This window comes from Pseudonaja textilis, chromosome 12 (assembly GCF_049901715.1).
Source record: "Pseudonaja textilis isolate UNSWEBS1 chromosome 12, rPseTex1.2, whole genome shotgun sequence".
Lineage (NCBI taxonomy): Eukaryota > Metazoa > Chordata > Lepidosauria > Squamata > Elapidae > Pseudonaja > Pseudonaja textilis.
This window is the reverse complement of record NC_142001.1, coordinates 20,233,884-20,251,420: the sequence shown is the minus strand read 5'-3', so window position 1 is coordinate 20,251,420 and position 17,537 is coordinate 20,233,884. Positions and strand designations below refer to the sequence as shown.

Below are 17,537 nucleotides of genomic sequence, written 5' to 3'. Positions count from 1 at the left end.
CACTCGCAAACCCTAATACATCTCTGCTCAGCTTTTATTTTTAGCAGACTAAAAAGGGACCATTCGAAAGGAAACATGGACTCCCACAAAGATTTTTAGCATCTTTTTCCTGCTCTTGTTATTTTTCTGATTCACCCTCAAATGAGCGTGCAGACATTGTCATGAGCAGACAAAAGTTAAAAGTGGTTATTAAATATTTTGGTACCATCAAAGGCTACTTGTATGTTTAGAATATCAGTGCAATTTTGGGAGAATTCTGCAATTCAGATGAATGTGATATTTAGGGATGTGATACAAGAAATTCTATGTTTATGTTGCACATTAATTTATGAAACTTTTGCTTACAATTTTGTTGGAAAATAAGCCCATTTCTAATCGATTTAACAACCTTTTCACTTAATAAAAAACAATACTCTGTATTTTGTGTAAAGTGGGTACAATTAAAAGTTGGAGTCAGTTTTTCTGTGACTGTGGCTTTATTATAACTCAGATGTTTGCCGTGCTCAAAGTACTTATTATTGTATATTTTGTTCTCTCTCTCTTTGCAATTGAGTTCCAAGTTGTAGCCAAGATGTCACTTTTACACTTTTTCACCATTGAGCATACTTCTGCTTTCGCAATTTTTTTCCCAACATGGGAAAAATTGTGCTTTGATTCGCCTTGCAAACATGCCAAATGTTGCTCTTCCTTGTACTTAACTGGCTCTCCAGAAATTAATACACAATATTCTCTTCAGAAATCCTTCTAAATAGTAAAACAGAAGCGTTATCCCTGGATGGGATTTAAGAAGGCTACCTGTAACTGGCACACAAGATAAGGACTGTTCTCCTGTTGCATGATCCAAACTTGGCCACTTGGGACAACATGCTAAGCTAACAAACCATGTTTACAAACAGTACTGGGTGGATGAGCTCATTAAACTATGTTAAAAGTAGACCCAGTGCCTTGAATTCAATGGATCTCTTTGTTTTGAAGGCATCTAACATTACAAGCCCTGCTGAAGACCTTTCTAAGCAGGTTCTCCTGAGCTTAGGTGGGATGAGGGTTGGGGAGAACTTGAGGGTTATCTCCAGAGCTCTGGTTGAGGGAGGGAAGACTTATTTCAGTAAGGAATTTTTTTGTCTTTCCTACTTGTAGATCTGAGAAGCTACCCCTCCCCAAACCATGCCTGACTTTTTTCCCCCCTGTGTCTTGTAACTGAGCTTGGTGGTGGGCCACAACTCAGTCAACCTTCCCTTCCCTTCCCTTCCTGCTTTTGTTTACCCTGGATTTAGAGGGAGGCATTTTGCATCTTTAAGAACCTTGGAGAATCTTCCATTTGTCTGGCCCGCTTTTTTCATGGAAATGCTCCGGCAAACAGGGATTTGATTGTGGAATCTGGCTGCTTTGCCCCCTCCGGAGAAGCTCATTTGGCCGGACAATGGTACCTCTTGGTGTCTCCACTCTTTTGAATTCCCAGTGGTCAGAGACTTCAAAGGTCAAGCAAAGTGCATCCTTCTGTTGTAAGCAAGGAAGAATGTGGGCCTGGGGGTTGGGGGAAGTGTGTGGGGAAGGGGCCTGGGGGGAAGGGAAGGGGAGCCAACCAGCAGAACACAAAAGCTTTGCATTTGGTAATTTGCAAGGGTGGTTCAAACCCACACCGGTTCCTCCAACAGCCTATAAAACCCGCACAGAGAGGATCAGGCAGGATGGAAAGCACCCCCCAACCACCCCCCAAAAACCCAACCATTCGTAATGAATCCTGTTCTTATGCTGCTATCCAAGTAAGCAGCAAGTTGCAGAACAAAGAAGGGGAACGTTTATTTCCTCAAAGACCTTAGATGAACAGCGGCAGGAACTGGGTATGTCCAGTTAAAGGAAGGTGGGGAGGACCAAGGAGTAACATGATATAGCAGTCTTCCAATATTTGATGGGGAGTAAATCTATTCTCCAAAGCACCTGAAGGTAGGTCAAGAAGCAATCCAAAGAGAAATCCAAGCCAGAACTAAGGAGAAATTTCCTGACAGAGAACAATTAACCAGCGGAACAACTTGCCTCCAGAAGTTGCAAATGCTCCAACACTGGAAGTTTTTAAGAAGAGATTAGACAACCATTTGTCTGAAATGGTATAGAGTTTCCTGCCTAAGCAGGGGGTTGGACTAGAAGACCTCCAAGGTCCCTTCCAACTCATTATTGTGACTATTGTTAGATATTACTTTTTGTTTTCACCCTGGGCGAAAGCAAAGTCAGTCCTGTTTTAGAATTAAAATTTAAGTATTTGTTTTACTTTTGGTGTGCTTTTAAACTACAAGGGAAGGGAGCAACTGGCAACCGCATAACCTCAAGGTGCCCCCGTTGTAAATACAGGTTTGGTTACCAAGCACCCTAATTTTGATCATAGGACCCTGAGGAAGCTGTAATGGTTGTAAGTGTGAGGATTGGTCATAAGTCACAATTTTCAGAGCCGTTTGAAGAGTTGCTAAATGAATAGTAAGTTGAAGTCTACCCATATTGGATCCCATCTCCATCAAAGCAGCTTAGCCTTCCAGGAAAGATAATTTCATGATCGGCTCTACCTTAGTGCGGCTGATAAAATGTTCCCAGTCAGTGCAGTTTAAAAACCACAGTGGGTGGCTTATTCCACAAGTTAAGTGTTTTCTTTGTGTTTCTTCGACACAAAGAAAAAAATATAAAGCTTCCTTTTCAATCTTACGCACCCAGAGAATGCCAACCTCCGAAGCACACACCTTCCAAGACCCCTTTCTTAAAATCAAACCGTTCGAAGCACCAGAGTGTTGCCATAAATCTATTTCTCAGAGGTTTTATACCCCAGAAAAGGCCACCCCCATATTTTTTTTTCCCCCAACCTAAAACTCGCTCTGACTGCTTCTCGAGGTATTGCTGCAAAAATTCTTGCCCCCGAATCAATATCGCAAATGATGCCAAAAGAGATTTTTGTGACCCTCTCCTTATTTTGCCGTACAGAGACAGCAAAGGGTGTGGAAGGGGATGTCGGATGTCCATTCTTGACCGACGTGAGGACACAAAAGCAGCTGGGGTTTCATTGTGCGCTTCTGGCTCTTTGGGGCACCAGCCATCGGCCGGTCAATAGGCCGTCTTCATCCCCTCCTGGTCCCTCTGGCACAGAATGGTCACCCAGTTCCAAGGTCAGTAGGAGGGCAGCTTTTTGTCTCCGGCCCCTGAAAGGTTTTAGACCAAAAGGCTGGCTTTTCAAAAGTTCCCAGAGGAGGGAAAGCGAGAGAGAGGATTGAGTTTGGCAAACGTTTGCAAGCAGATTTCAACCATCTTTTGCATTCCTGGTTTTCTGCCTCTTCCAACCGTAGTGGAGAAATGATCCAATCATGATGAGGGACGAGTTGAATATTTGCACACCCACGGGCACACATGCAATTTCTGCTCCTGGGGGAAAATGTAGGGCCAACTTCGCAGTTTTGGTGTGTCTTTAACAGCAAGGGATGGCGAACCCTATCCTGGTCCGAGTGCCAACTATGGTTTAGGGAATCCCAGGGTTCCCCACTCCGCGATTCACGTAACAACTGCAGTGCCTCAATTAACAACCATGGCTGAAAGATCAAATGGGGTGTGGCTCATTTCACAACCACTTTGCTTAGCGAGGAAAATTCTGACCCCAGTAAAGTCGGCAAGAGCAGATGGGAAGATTTTAAAAACCACAAGGACAAACCAATCTCCTGCTGACCCAAAGGAAACTCTTCCCTCCCTCCGCTGAAGTCCAAATATCTGCAGGCATCTGCAGAATTTGGGGGGACTGCGGTCTCACCCCGTAGACCAGCTTTGTGAGTTGGACAAAACCATCGCGGGCTCTTCGCACCCATTTCCAGCATCCATACTGTTGGCTTGAAGCAACCCTCTTCCCCCCCCCGACTCCTTTGAAGGTGGCTTACGATAAGGAAAACAAGGTTGAGGAAACCATTTTGTGTGTAAATGCCAGTCCACGGTGCTTCCCATTTTGTTCCTGAGGAGAGTGAGGGAAAAAACTTAATTCCACCTTTGCCCATCTGGGTAATCTGGTGGGGGAAAAAGAGGAGGGGGAGGAACTAGAAAGAATGTGGCAAGTGGGCTAGAAAGAGGGCAGTTAATTAGCTCTGGCTTGCAAAACCAGCATGCATCCCTCTTCACGCTTTGGCACAAAGTAATCTTTCCATTGGAAAATGCTGATTGCGTCCCGCCACCCTCCCAAAAAACCCCAATTACCAGAGTTTTTCTATGCAAGCCCTCCAAGGAAAAGCAATTCCTTCCTCCCAACTTCGTTTTAACCACACAACAATCCTGTGAGGTGGGCTAGGCTGAGAGATTGCAGCATTCACACCTTTCGAATGTGGTCTGTTTAGTTTAGTGGGGTGTGTAAACCCAGCCCCTGGGTTTCGTAAATGCTTCTCCTTGTCTATCAAGCCAGCAGGTCCTGCTTCACCAGGCACAGGTTCGTACTTCAGGTTACCCGTTAAATTTGCGGATCCCCGTTGTCCAAATCAGCCGAGGTCGTAAGACACGAGGAAGCAAATCCTATTAAATCCCGTTTTCCATTTCTCAGGAAGCCCAAGTGTGGCAGGTGGAAGCCAGCTTTGGTGGGTCGGGTGAGCCTCTGCAAAGGGCTGGGAAACCAGATTTGTTTTTAAAGAGGCTGGCAGGTGGATAGTCAGGCAGGTTTTCATCCCGCGCATGTTACGTGGCTGCCCTGCATTTCAATCCAGTAGACTGAAAGAGGCGTTTCTCAAACGTGGCCACTGGAAGGAGGGTGGATTTCAACTGCCGGAATTCCCCAGCCAGCAAAAGGCCTGCAAGAAACTCCTCCTGGAGTCCCCAAAGGTGCTTTTTTTTCAAGAGGCAACTGGACTTGCTGTGGGGATTTTTGAAGATGTTTCGCTTCTCGTCCAAGAAGCTTCTTCCACTCTAACTGGAGGGTGGGGAAGAAGCTTCTCGGATGAGAAAGTCCAGTTGCTTCTTGAAAAAGCACCTTTGGGACAACCGTGGCCTGGATGACGGAGGGTCTCCACAGACAGCCAACACCGGAGGTTTAAATTTCCTTTTTCCCCAGTTCTGGTGTCAGGAGTCTGCCTGCCATGCCGCCCTCGGCCAGGAGGGGGAGCCCTTCCGCAGCTCGAGAGACGCCGCTGCTTTGCAGCACAAAAAGCCCGCAAAAGTTTTGAATGCGCCGATTCTCCTTAGACACGTGTTTGCACGCCCAGCATGTGTGGCCTGAGACTACGGGACTCCTTCATTACTTTTCATACCTATATAAAGGGCGAGTGGTTTTGTTTTTCAAATAATGAAACAACTATATTTTAAATAAATCATTTCAGTTCCCGGCTGATTGGAGGGCGTTGGAAAGCAGTCCGACACCAAATGGATTAATAATAATAATAATAATAATAATAATAATAATAATAATAATAATAATAATAATAACAACAACAACAGCAACAATCATCACAATCATCATCATCATAATCATAAGAAGAAGAAAAGAAGAAGAGAAAAAAAGAAGATGATGATGATGATGATGATGATGATGATGATGAATCTTCGCGCATGCTCAATTGCTTCGCAGCGCCCTCGGGCGCCTACTTCCTTTTCGATGCGCCTGCATGGAAGCGGCGCTTCAACCCTTCCCAGGAAGCGAAAGAAAATGCGCACGCGCGACTCTACTTCCACACGCGAGATAGGCTGTTGGCCTCATCCCAACCGCCGCGCGGCCTTCTGCGCACGCGCTCCCCTTTAGGGGGGCATTTCCCTTTCTTTCCCTTTTCCCTCGGCGCGTGCGCGACGGCGGCGTCTGCCAGGGGAGGGGAAGAGGGCGGGCGACGTCGGGGCTGACGTAGAACGCCGGTAGCGCGGTCGACGCTCGCTCGCTCGCTCGCTCGCTGGCGGCACGCCGTACGTCCCTTGCGTGCTGGCGTCAGGCTCCGCGGCGCAGCGTCGCCTCTCCTGCTGCCCCGCCGAATGAAAGGGAGCGGGCGAGCGGCGGTGGCGGTCCCGGTCGGCTTCTGAGCGGCGCTTCCCGCGAGTCCCCCGCTTCCGCCGGCCCCGTCGGCCTGAGCCGCCCGGTGAGTCCCGCGCCCGGGCACCACCCCGGCAGGTTGCTATGGAAACCGTCCCCCTCCCCCCCTTCCCCTGAAGGGCAGGGGTCCGAGAGGGAAGGGCCGCCGCTTCCGGGGCGCTTCGCCCCTGCCCGGCCCCGCAAGGTGGCCGACCCAGCGCCCCCCCATTGCTGCCTGGGGGAGAGGGGTCCCGCAGCCCCCGGGAGAGGGGAGGTGGGGGTGGGGATCCTGCTCCTGCTGGTGGGCGGCGGGGGGGTCCTCAGAAGGAAAGGGGCCCCCGCCCCGTTTTCCCTGCCTGGAAAGCGGAGGGGACTGGCGGGTCCTGGGCAGGGGGCCTTCCAAGCCAAGCTCTCCCGGTGGGCACCGAGGAACCGCCCCCTCCCCCCCGGTCTCCCCGGGGGCTCCTCTGCAGGGCTGGGACTCGGGATGCGGGGTGGCATCACGGGGAGGGGGCGGGGAGCGCCCGGAAGGGGCCCGCTTGCAGAGCTGGGCCCTTGGGGCAACCCTGCAGCAGCTCCCCACGGTGGGCCATAGGCGGGGGTCTCCCTGTGGCTGATCGAATGGGGAGGGCCAGCTAGGCTCTGCGGGGGCTTCAGGGCCCGGCCCGGCCCGGCCGGGTTCAGGGCATGGCCCACAGGGCCCCCCCTTGAACTGCTTTGGCCTTTCCCAACCTGCCCTTTTACTGCTACGGCCCCCTCCCACCTCGCAGGGCAGCCCTGGACGCTGCAATTCCAGCGCCTCCAGGAAGGCCCCTGTGCAGGGGAGGGTCCCTGCAGTCTGACCAGAGGTGGGGTTGTCCTCTCCTCCTAGAGGAGGCTCGGGGTTCACCTTTGCATAGTCAGTGGGGTGCATCACCTTCCGCTCCCCAGAGGCTCTGCCCAAACCCGCCGGAGACCCAGTCCTGCCCTTTGACTTACGCCTGGGAGGCCAATTGGAAGGGGGGAAAGAGGGTGGTGGTCGAGATGCCCTTTGAATCCCGTGCCAGCTTGGCATCTGATTCCTGATGCTTGCCCCCCACCTGGGTCTGGCTGATTCAAGAAGTGACCCCGATAATCGTTCGAGGTCTTCTGCATTGGCGCTTGTATACCTGCACAGGTGTGAAAAGGGTGTATTTAATGTGTGTTTTTCCCCCACACAGTTAGCCTAAGGGTTTTTTTGGGGGGGGGAGGGGAATTGGCTTTGTCGTCTTTAGGGCTAAGGTGATGTCAGAGGCACCTTCTAACTGCCGCGAAGGGAGAGACCCGGAAAGAGATGTTAAGGGTGGGGTGACAAAACACGTAGAAGGAAGGTCCCCACTTTCACAAACAGATTTTACAGTCTTTATTTATAGGCTGAACCCCGTTATCTCTCAGTTACTTGCTCTGTAATACTTGGGAAACGGTCCGGCGTATTTGTTGTGGCACAAGCTCCACCGTCACAAATGGGGTCTTAAACCTCCTCGCCTATCGCTCAGTTCCTTGGATTTCCCCTTTGGTCTCCTGGAGATCCAGGGAAGCCTGAGTCTCCGGGAAAAGGGACAGGCTGGGGCTTGACGGGCAGCTCAGGCACAGCCAGCATGTGGACCAGCTCTTGAATTTCCCTCCTTACCCTCAGCTTAGGTGACATCACGGCTGCCCTCCCTCCTTTGGGGCTGAATAAAGCCGGCTGCTGTGGAACTGTCTTTTTAGGGCCGTTCTCTCTCCCCCCCCCCGCCCCCCCTTGCTTTTGGAACCATCCATTTCGGGAAGCAGTGGAGGCTACCCGAAGGACATACCATGCAGCTGATATTGGGGGAAGGGACCAAGCTTGCCTTCTTAGGTGGGGAAAGCCTCTTGCACCAAAGGTGGTCTTGCTTCCCTGGACAGCCCTGTTTTTCCAGAGCTAAAGTCCCAGGGGGGCCCTCAGCTTGGAACTTAGTGGCCGTACGGAAGAACCCCGTCTAGTAGGGCTTTAGTTGGGGTTCTGGGTGAGAAGAAGGTAAGGCTTGGGTTTGTATGCAAAACGTTGCTGGAATTGATGTCCCCTTATGGTGAGGCTGTGTTGCCACAGCGAGGAAAACACTGCTGAGCATTTTTTTAATAAAGCATTAAACCATTGTTAGCTCGGAACTTGTCAAAGGAGCTTTCAGTACCAAAACCACAAATGCATATCTGGATTAATTTTTTGGTCAGAATGTATTCAAGTTCTCCTATCTGGAACCCTTCTGATATATTGGGCTACAACCCAAATCATTCACAAAGTAGGTTGGGAAGGAACACGGAGAACCTGGCGCCAGTAAACTAAGGATATGTAGAGTTATTTTTAAAACATTAATCTCTGTTCAAGCACCCTTATTTCAGAATGGCAAGTGAAAGTAGATTTTTTTTTTCTGTATGAAAAGTAATGGTAGCGCTATATGCTGATAGTTTTCCCCCCAGTGAAAAAAATAGAATATTCTGCATATTCTCATGGAGAAGGTAGACAATATGGGTTTTCATGTATGTGATATTACAAGCATTGATAAGTCCTTTTTTGTAAGCAATTTCCAGAAGTGATTGCAGAGCAAATAGAAGCTATTTACAATTCTCAACAAGCTGTGACCTTGCAGCAGTCTTAGGTTGGATACCAAGACCAGAGTCATGCCCTGGCTTTCTCGACTTAATGCTCTTTGAGGGTATTATGGAATTATGTGCCATCAAAGCACGTTATTATGGGGAGGGTCGCCCAGAAAACTGAATGAAGCAATCAGCAGTTTGTAGCCCTGGATGTGTCTGGATCCAAAATCTGACATTTAATTGTTGGGATATGGTTTTGCTTTGATTTTTTTTTTCCTGTTTGGGGGAGAAAGTTTCCACTAATTTTGATTCCTTTAAAAATGTTTGTAACATGGCAGCACATCAATTTCCTCTTGTGTATAAATTGGTTACTGAAAGCAAAGAACGCCCATATTCGGTACATTCGTTTTCAGATTCCCACTTTCTAGAATGTGTACGCAATGGGCACTTCCAGAAAATCCGAGGAGAAGAAGAGAACTGGACAGCTTTGTTCCCAGAGCCCAAAGACTGTGACATCGCTTCTCCTGCGCTGTAATCGTAGTCTTTGCAGGCTGCCTTTGGAGAATTTTTCACTGAGTCACAGTTTTTTCTCCCTTGTAGAAAGACACTTTTGGGAGTGTGCAGGTCTGTTAGAGGAGTCATACCTTTTCCCATTTCCCTTCGGGTGCTAAATGATGAATCTGGCTTTGACAAGGGATACTGAGGAGCTTCCCTGCACCTCAGTAAATAAAAGTATCGTTTTTATTGGTTGTTTTTTCTAGCTTTAAGGCAGAATAGAAGTGGTTTCCTTCAAGCCATTTTAAAACAACCATGTCGGGTACCGTTGGACCGAAGAAGGGCCCGCGGAGGCAGCGCAAGTGTGGCTTCTGCCGGTCCAACAAAGAAGATGAATGTGGACAGCTGATGCTCTCTGAAAACCAGAAGGTGGCAGCCCATCATAAATGTATGGTGAGTCCCACGAGCGAGGGGCCAGCACAGGTGGTTTGCAGGGAGGGAGGGAGTGCGGGTGCGTCGTTCTTCCTTGCCTCTTTCTTCTCCCAGAGGCCTCCGTGGTTGCTCTCAGTGTGCGCCTTTCTTCATTGTGATTTAGCCTAGCTGGTGTTAATGTGTCTTTAACCTCTGTCTGATTCCTGAGTGAACATCTGCCCATTGTGTCTGTTACACTGAAGCATGAGAGACAGACATAATGTCAGAAAGATGGCCTCGCTAGTCTCATAGGCTTCTGCGACCGTGGCAAAGATTTTCCTGCGCTGGGGTCACCTATGTTGGATTGAATGTATTCCAATCTGCGAGAGCGTAACAAGGTTCTGAGTAATGTTTTTCTGTATGTCTAGCTTTTCTCGTCTGCTCTGGTGTCTTCACACACCGATAATGAGAGTCTTGGAGGTTTTTCCATTGAAGATGTACAGAAAGAAATAAAAAGAGGCACAAAACTGGTAAGTTGGCATCGCTGGCACTAATAGAACTTAATCATGGACTGTTCTAAGGATGTTCATTGTTGAAATCTTGCCTTGGTAGTCCTTGGCCAAACCTTCCCCAATCTGAACAATAAAACCGTAAGAACTATATGCATGTAGAGATCCAGTCATGTGGAAGAAATGGATATTTAGGCTGTTTTTTGGCTTGGAAGTAGCTCTGTAATCGCTTTTCAAATAATTGGGTTATTGTATTATCAGATGGTCAATAAAACAGAAAATTCCTGAGCAGAAGTTTCCTTGAGTCTTCAGATTATTCTGAAAAGGATAGACGGTTTTAAACTTTTGTTTCCTGCCAATTTGTACCTGGAGCTGTAGGTGACTTAGAGCATTTTATATGAGAGATGTTGCCAGCTGTGCCCAGGGAGGAGCTAGCTTTAGCTCTTCTCCTAAGTTGCTCCACCAAAAAGGCACAATTAAAACTTGTTGTTACATATGTCTGTGATGAAGCTGCAAATTACAGTCCCCTTGAAGATCTATGAATGTGGGGCAGACCGTAGACAAAGGCAATCATGAAAGTAACAGGGCCCAGGCCCTGTGAGATTTTACACAACTTATCAGCAGACTCTAGTTAAATCCCCCTATTGCCACTAATATAATATGGCTGTTCAAATCAATTGAGTAGTGGGCTATTCTTACGGTAACCATATCTGCTGATCTTTTAATATGTACTCAAGTGTGGAGAGACGCGGGTAACATGCCTGACGACTTTGAGCACGTCAAGCTGTGTGGTCTTGCTAGCTAGGAACCCTGAGTAGCGGTAGCTTTTTAAGACTGTGGACCAGAAGTTGAGATTCCACCGAGCAGAGATGCCAGCAGATAAATGTGGAACCTCATGCACACCAATGTCCTCCTTCGTCTTGTCAGAAAAGCCCAAACCCTTCGGAAGAGAAGATTTGCTTCATTTTGGAACTTGCAGTCAGTCTCTTCTGGTCGATGCAGTACAGTTTGGGCTCTATCAAAATCAGCGGTGGCATCACCGTTAACTCGAGTGAAGTTGGGAAACTGTTATCTTCATCTCAGTGGAAGAGACCTTGAGAATTGGAGACAGTGATTTGGGTTACCGGGCCCGTTCAAGATTGATCTGGATTGTGCCAGACATTCGGTGTGGTTACCTCCCAGCTACTAGGTATAGAAGGGCAGCTGTGGAATGCTTCTGCCCGGCCTCTGAAGATGCTCTTCCGCTTCTCTCATTTGGGGGCTTGTAACTGGAGCCTTGCGCTGCTCGCATTTTAAAATAGCAGTGAAAGGGCAGGCCAGGTTATCTCACCCGCCTCTGTTGCTGTCCACAGGGAGAGCAGAAGCGCTAATGTGGCCGTCTTCCTTTTCCTTTTAGAAGTGCTCCCTATGCCATTGTCCAGGGGCCACCATTGGCTGTGATGTGAAAACCTGCCACAAGACCTATCACTATTATTGTGCATTGCATGATCAAGCACAGATCCGAGAGAAACCTTCACAAGGCATTTATATGTGAGTACCTCTCATGAAATCGAAGGGATCCAGCACTTTTTTTTTTCTTCTTAGTGGTTGCCATCTTGGCTAAAGCCCCAGAATAGTTAAGTAACTGGTTTTTTCTCTTGTGTTCTGTTCCTAGGATATTATGTCGAAAACACAAGAAAGTACCACACAATTCTGAAGGTAAAGCTATGCACAGTTTGTGATGGTTCTTAGCTCTCTGGATCCAACGCTCGGGTTTTTTTTTCCCCTCCATGAAAAGGGTTAAGAGTGGTCACGAATACAAGCAATTTCTTGGTGTCAATTCCTTTCTAGAGTGTTCTTCCTCAACCTTATGCCCTCCAGGTATCCTCAGCTAGGGTTCCTGTAATCCCCAGCAAGTGGACGGATTGGAAAGGATGGGAATTGTAGTCAACCCATTTTAAGAGCAATGGGTTGTGGAGTGCTTGCAAGGAAGGTTGAGAGATGAAAGATGGATTGGATTGCTTTGGCAATTTCTAATCTTTGGTTCAGATGCAAAATAGGATGTAAGCAGAGAGGGATATGGGCATCAATAGCTCTCTCTCTAAATTGGGATGGATGTAATAAAACATTTTTTTTTAATAATTGTGAGCTTCCTAGCAGCTTTGGTCTTTTTAAGGGTGAAACGGTGCTGCTGTTTTGAGATGGGGTTGCTTTTTCCTCAGAATTTCTACTAGGTTTACAGAATTTGATCACAAGTCAAACCGTTCAAGTTGCTTATCTCAGTGTTTGTGCTTTCCTTCCCCCCGCTCCCCCCAGCAGATTTAGAAGAAGGTCTAAATGAACATGAGCTGGATCCGTCTCCTCCCAAAAAGAGGGGCGCAAAGGAAGGCCAGAAAGACAAGCCTTAAAGGGCAGTCGGAAGATGCTCGGTCAACCTCTTCGCACGGCACAGATGACGTAGAAAGCAGTTCTTATGTAAGGAATTTGTGTGTTAAAATCCCTCCAAAGAAGCACCAGGCTTTCCTCTTCCAGTTGCCTTCTCTAGAAACTGTATTTGTTTTTCTGGCATATTATTTTAGAAGAGTCTTTTTCTTTCAGAGAGACAGATCACCCCACAGAAGCAGCCCCAATGATACAAAACCTAAATGTGGATTCTGTCATGCAGGTGAAGAAGAAAATGAAGCTAGAGGGAAGCTTCATATATTCAATGCCAAAAAGGCAGCAGCACATTACAAGTGCATGGTGAGAAATAGAACGTTGTCTTCCCTTTTTCTGGTTCACCGGGTCGTCCTAAATCAAACCTGGGCACTTTAACTCCTGTGGGAGTTAAACTTCAACTCCCAGAGTTCTTCAGCCGGCAGTTTCCAGATATGTCATCTGTCCTTGCTAGGCCCTGTCACGGTTACACTAACCTCGAATTAGAAGATGGTTCTAATTCTTCAAAAATTTAAAAATATGACTTAGTGATACCTGTTTGTCTGATTCGGTAGCAAGCAGGGAAGAGGTAAACAATTACGCTTCTTGGGCACAGGGCATTCAGTGTCTGGCTGTCAGACCAAAGGACTGGTGCCAAGAAGAGGTGGGGGGCGTTGTTTTGCCTGGCGTCTGGGTCCTGGCAGGCTCCCCCTCTGGATCCCTTTCCCCAGTCAAGCCGCCTGGGCTGAGAGGTGTCCCCGGTTTGGGTCTCAGCCAGGCTCCAGCTGTGCTTCTGATGCCTTGCGTCTCTTTTTCTTCCCAGCTGTTCTCTTCTGGTACTGTACAACTGACAACAACTTCCCGGGCAGAGTTTGGTGATTTTGATATTAAAACTGTACTTCAAGAAATCAAACGCGGAAAGAGAATGGTACGTCCTTTCGGTTCGAAACTTGATGTTCCACCTCTGTTTTGTCTTCTGCAAAGATCTGAGGGGTGCCTATAGGAATCCCTTTCCTCTCTTTCTCACGGCAAGCCCATGACCAGAGTGGGCCGGTAACAATGGCGGTTAGGCAGAGATGTTAGCCTTGATGTTATTCCTCGGCTGGCCGATAGCCTTCAGCTTGGAGGAAAGACTGCTGGAGTTTCCTTGCCGTGACTGCCCGCCTCTGCTTTTAAAACCTTTGAAACCTGCTTTCAACCTGCTTTTAAAACTCTCCTAGCAGAGGAACTCTGAACATTGTTACTTCATGCAAACGTGCTTGTTTTGTCCTTTTCCAGAAGATCTCTAGACCGGACACCCAACATCTTATACTGTTTGCATTTCAGCCATCGGGAAAAATAGCTACTTGACTCTTTTCTTAAAATTATATTTGAATCATAAACTTTCCAAGAAGTAAACTGAATGTGCTGCTGGCTTGCCTGCCCAGCCTTACTTCACCTCCTCATCCTCTTTTTATTTCTCTCTTCGTGACAGAAGTGTACCCTCTGTAGTCAGTCTGGCGCTACGATTGGATGTGAGATTAAAGCTTGTATCAAGACTTACCATTACCATTGTGGAGTGCAGGACAAAGCAAAATACATTGAAAACATGTCACGGGGCATTTATAAGTAAGTGGGTTATACCTCTCTCTATGTTTGATTCCATGTAGCTACATTATTCTTTCTTTTTTTAAAAAATTCGTAAACCTAGGACATTGGTCAAAATGAACGGTGCCCTGAATCGGCTGAAGGAGTTCCAAACCAGGAAGTATATTCAGGTCCAAGGCCTGGAAAGCACACTTGCTGGAGATTGTCTTACATTTGTTTAGATTGGTGAAGAAGCGCCGGCTGCTCTAGGATTGACCTAGGACATGACACAACATGTATCTTGGAGACTGTGCTGCATTTTTTGTGACTCTTGAGTTCAGTTTGTGGCTTTTAATGCCATAAAATCAATGTTTCCCCCTTTCAAGCTTTCTCAAGTAGCCAATGATGAGAACTGGCGCTTATGTATAGCAGATGGCTCGCCTAAGTAGAAGTTGAATAAACTGCTATTACTTTACTGGATGTACCAAGCCAGGTTACCTAGCAGGCCTGGTGCATGAAATTCAGGCCAGGGAGTGTCTTGGCTGAGATTACAGGCTGCCAGGTCAGCCTCTTGGTTAAACTGCCCTAACAGATCCCTTTCTCATTTTTTCTCCAGGCTTTATTGTAAAAACCATAGTGGAAATGATGAACGAGATGAAGAGGATGAGGAGCGAGAAAGTAAAAGCCGGGCAAAGTCGGTAGCTGATCACAGTGCAATTCCTCAGCAGCAGCAGCAGCAGCTCAATGGAAATTAGGTATGAAGTTGTCACCTGCCAGTCGTCCTCCTGAGATACCACTGTACAATTGATGTAGTTGTTGTTAGTGGTAAGACATTTTAAGCCGAGCAAATGCCAATAAGTGGTTTTTTGTTTTGTTTTGTTTTTTTATTTTTTAAAAACTGGAGCCCCATGGCACAAAAACTGGGGAGATTTCTCAAATTCATCTAACTCTAAAGAAGACTCCACTCATCAGTCAATAAATATTGCTGTTATGTTCGATCGGTAACATGCTTTTATTCTCGACTATTTTAAAATTTTACCTTTTCCTCAACGTCTGTTAAATAGGTTTCAAGTGACTGAGTTAAACTGGGAATGAATAAGACATCCATAACAACTAACCTTTTTTAATCCTTAGTACCTTTTTTTTTTCTACTGCCTGTTAGAAATGTCCTTGAACTGCCAGAAATGTTCATGTGTATGATGAGCCTTCAGCAGAAGTTGTTTCCCATGTCAATATTATGTAGGTAATCTGCAGTGCCTGGAGAAACACACAGAGAAACACGATATCAGTGAGATGTAAATTATGCAATGTCAACGCTGTGGCATATGTTGTAATAGTAAATTCTGTTCCTGGACCTGGAATTAAATTTCTCAGATTTGGAAAACGTTCAATGGCTTTGTGAACACAGCGATCATCAGAAGTTTTTACTTACAAATTGGATGTGCCTGTTTCGATAGCACGGCTGTAGAATGTGTGCATTTTACATTTTCCTTCCCATGCAAAGTACGGAAGCAAACCAGGAGGCAATGAACTGATCGATCCCTTTTGCAAAATGGCCAATGTACAAAAAACCATTCTCAGCTCCAGACACCCGCTTTGAGTCTTTGGAATGGCTCTTTTGGGAGGATTCTACTGCCCGGAGACTGCTCCGGCCATTGCTGACTGTAAGCTGTGAGATTGGAGAGTTATACCAAAAGGCTGTGGTTCATTCTTTCTTTCCTTCTCTTTTTGTTTGAACCCTGTGGCTGGAATAACTGAAAACAAGGTGTTGTCTTCTGGGAGTGTTCAGTGCTGGCCTATTTCTCTTTAGATTTCCAAGTTACTGCTTAATGCTCACTTTGGAATTTAATCCCCTCTATTGGACATCATACCTCAAGTGCTCTGTGCTGTGTAGAACACAAGTTTTGTCCAAATATATATATATATTTATATATATATATATATATATACACACAGATCCTGTATGCTGTAAGAAGAATGAAAATAAGACATTGAGTCTTGTCTTTCTGTTTTTGTTTTTGAGGTAAGAGGTCAGTATTTATTTTGTGTCTTGTGACCACTATATGAGAATGTTTTGATACTTCATCAAAGTTTCCCGGCAAATCAATGAGTGCGATTAACCTGCAAGGATGGCTGAAATTATGTTAAGTCTTAACATCCCAGTTTTGATGTCACAGAATCCTGGTATTTCTTGTAATTGCTTCAAGTGTTTTGGTTGAACCTATTCTAAAAACAAAGTTAAACTTGTTAGTAAACTGCCAATTTCACTCTTCAGATATTTTTTTTATCTCTCAAATGTCAGATTAAGGCAGCAGATTGGAACAGGCTGATAATTGGATAAAAAGCTGAGAACATTCACTAGCAGTTTACACTGCAAAAAAAAACCTTTCTGTGATACCTTTGTTTATGAAGTCTTGTTTATTTTTTTATTTTTAACCTTTTGTCTGCTTTTTTTTAAAAAAAAATGCATTTCATTATCTTGAGGGACTCAACTATTGTGTATAAGAACCTCTAAGGCTCTCAAGTTGGAATTCAATCCATTTGGGTTTGAAAACTTCATAGAAGAATGCAGTTTAGTAGGAAAGTTGTGTATAAAAATAAATCTGTTAATTGCTCTTATGCCATTGACCAATTTTTTTTTATTTTGTAATGTAACTTTCAAAATTAAAGGCGCCACTTGTACTGAAATAGATTTTTTAGCAGGCTGTGCAGTTTTTCAAAAGAACGGATTGTGTTGTGTTCTTTAAACGTGTACAGATTTTACATTTCGTTTGCAGGATCTCAGATTTTGGTTTTGATTTCTCAGACATCTATACTTTTGTTCTTTGACTCACTTAAAAAACCAGTGGGAGTTCCCCATTTCCAGGCCATTTATTTAAAAGGACTAATTGGTAGAACATTCTTTCTCTTCTGGATATGAAGACCATGAGCGTTCGCTGTAACTTCCTGTTTAATTCTGATATGCACGAAAAAAGCTGACAGCAATGGAAACTGTGCCTTGTGGACTTGGTTAAAAATAGGATGATGTTATACATGCCATTTCAATGGGAAATTCTGTTTCTAGTCTTATTCCAATCTGCAGTAGCTTTCCACATAGCAAAGTTCATAAAAGGGCAGAGTGTTGAAATGATCAGATTCCATTATTTGCCTGAAATAATATTAGAATTTAATCAGTGATGTTTTGCTTTTAAAACAAAAACAGCCTTTCACAATAAAAGGTGTAACTATTTTCTGTGTCCTTCTGGGTAGACCAAAGTTGCCAGACTGAAAGGCACAACCTCTCCTAACAGTTGTAAGGGTCCTCCGATAAGTCTGATCAATAGCCGTTTGGTGTCTGGGACTGACCAAATGGGTTACATGCAGATTCAGTAGATTCTGCCATAGAAAACAGTTTCCCTCCCAACTCACTGGTAGCAAATTGTTGCTGAGGGTGCAGTGAGGGAACACTCCTACATACATAAAGAGGAAAAGATGCAATTAAAATGTAAATATTAATCATTTGCAGCCATATATAAAACTTTGTAAGTATATTCTGTTGGATTCAGAAGAGAGATCCTGTTTCAATCCATTGCCTTTTGGGGTGGGCGGGGTGG

General features: G+C 45.8%; 1 protein-coding gene across 1 annotated transcript; it reads left to right on the top strand.

Moving 5' to 3' along the window:
• The first annotated feature begins 5,898 nt into the window (after nt 1–5,898).
• On the top strand, nt 5,899–16,636 carry PHF6 (PHD finger protein 6). The gene is given in 11 exon segments (XM_026716574.2): nt 5,899–6,062; nt 9,331–9,517; nt 9,904–10,005; nt 11,381–11,514; nt 11,639–11,682; nt 12,283–12,346; nt 12,348–12,438; nt 12,562–12,705; nt 13,202–13,306; nt 13,853–13,986; nt 14,561–16,636. Coding segments are annotated over 10 exon segments (1,095 nt in total). The 5' UTR covers nt 5,899–6,062; nt 9,331–9,379; the 3' UTR covers nt 14,700–16,636.
• Nucleotides 16,637–17,537: the final 901 nt, after the last annotated feature.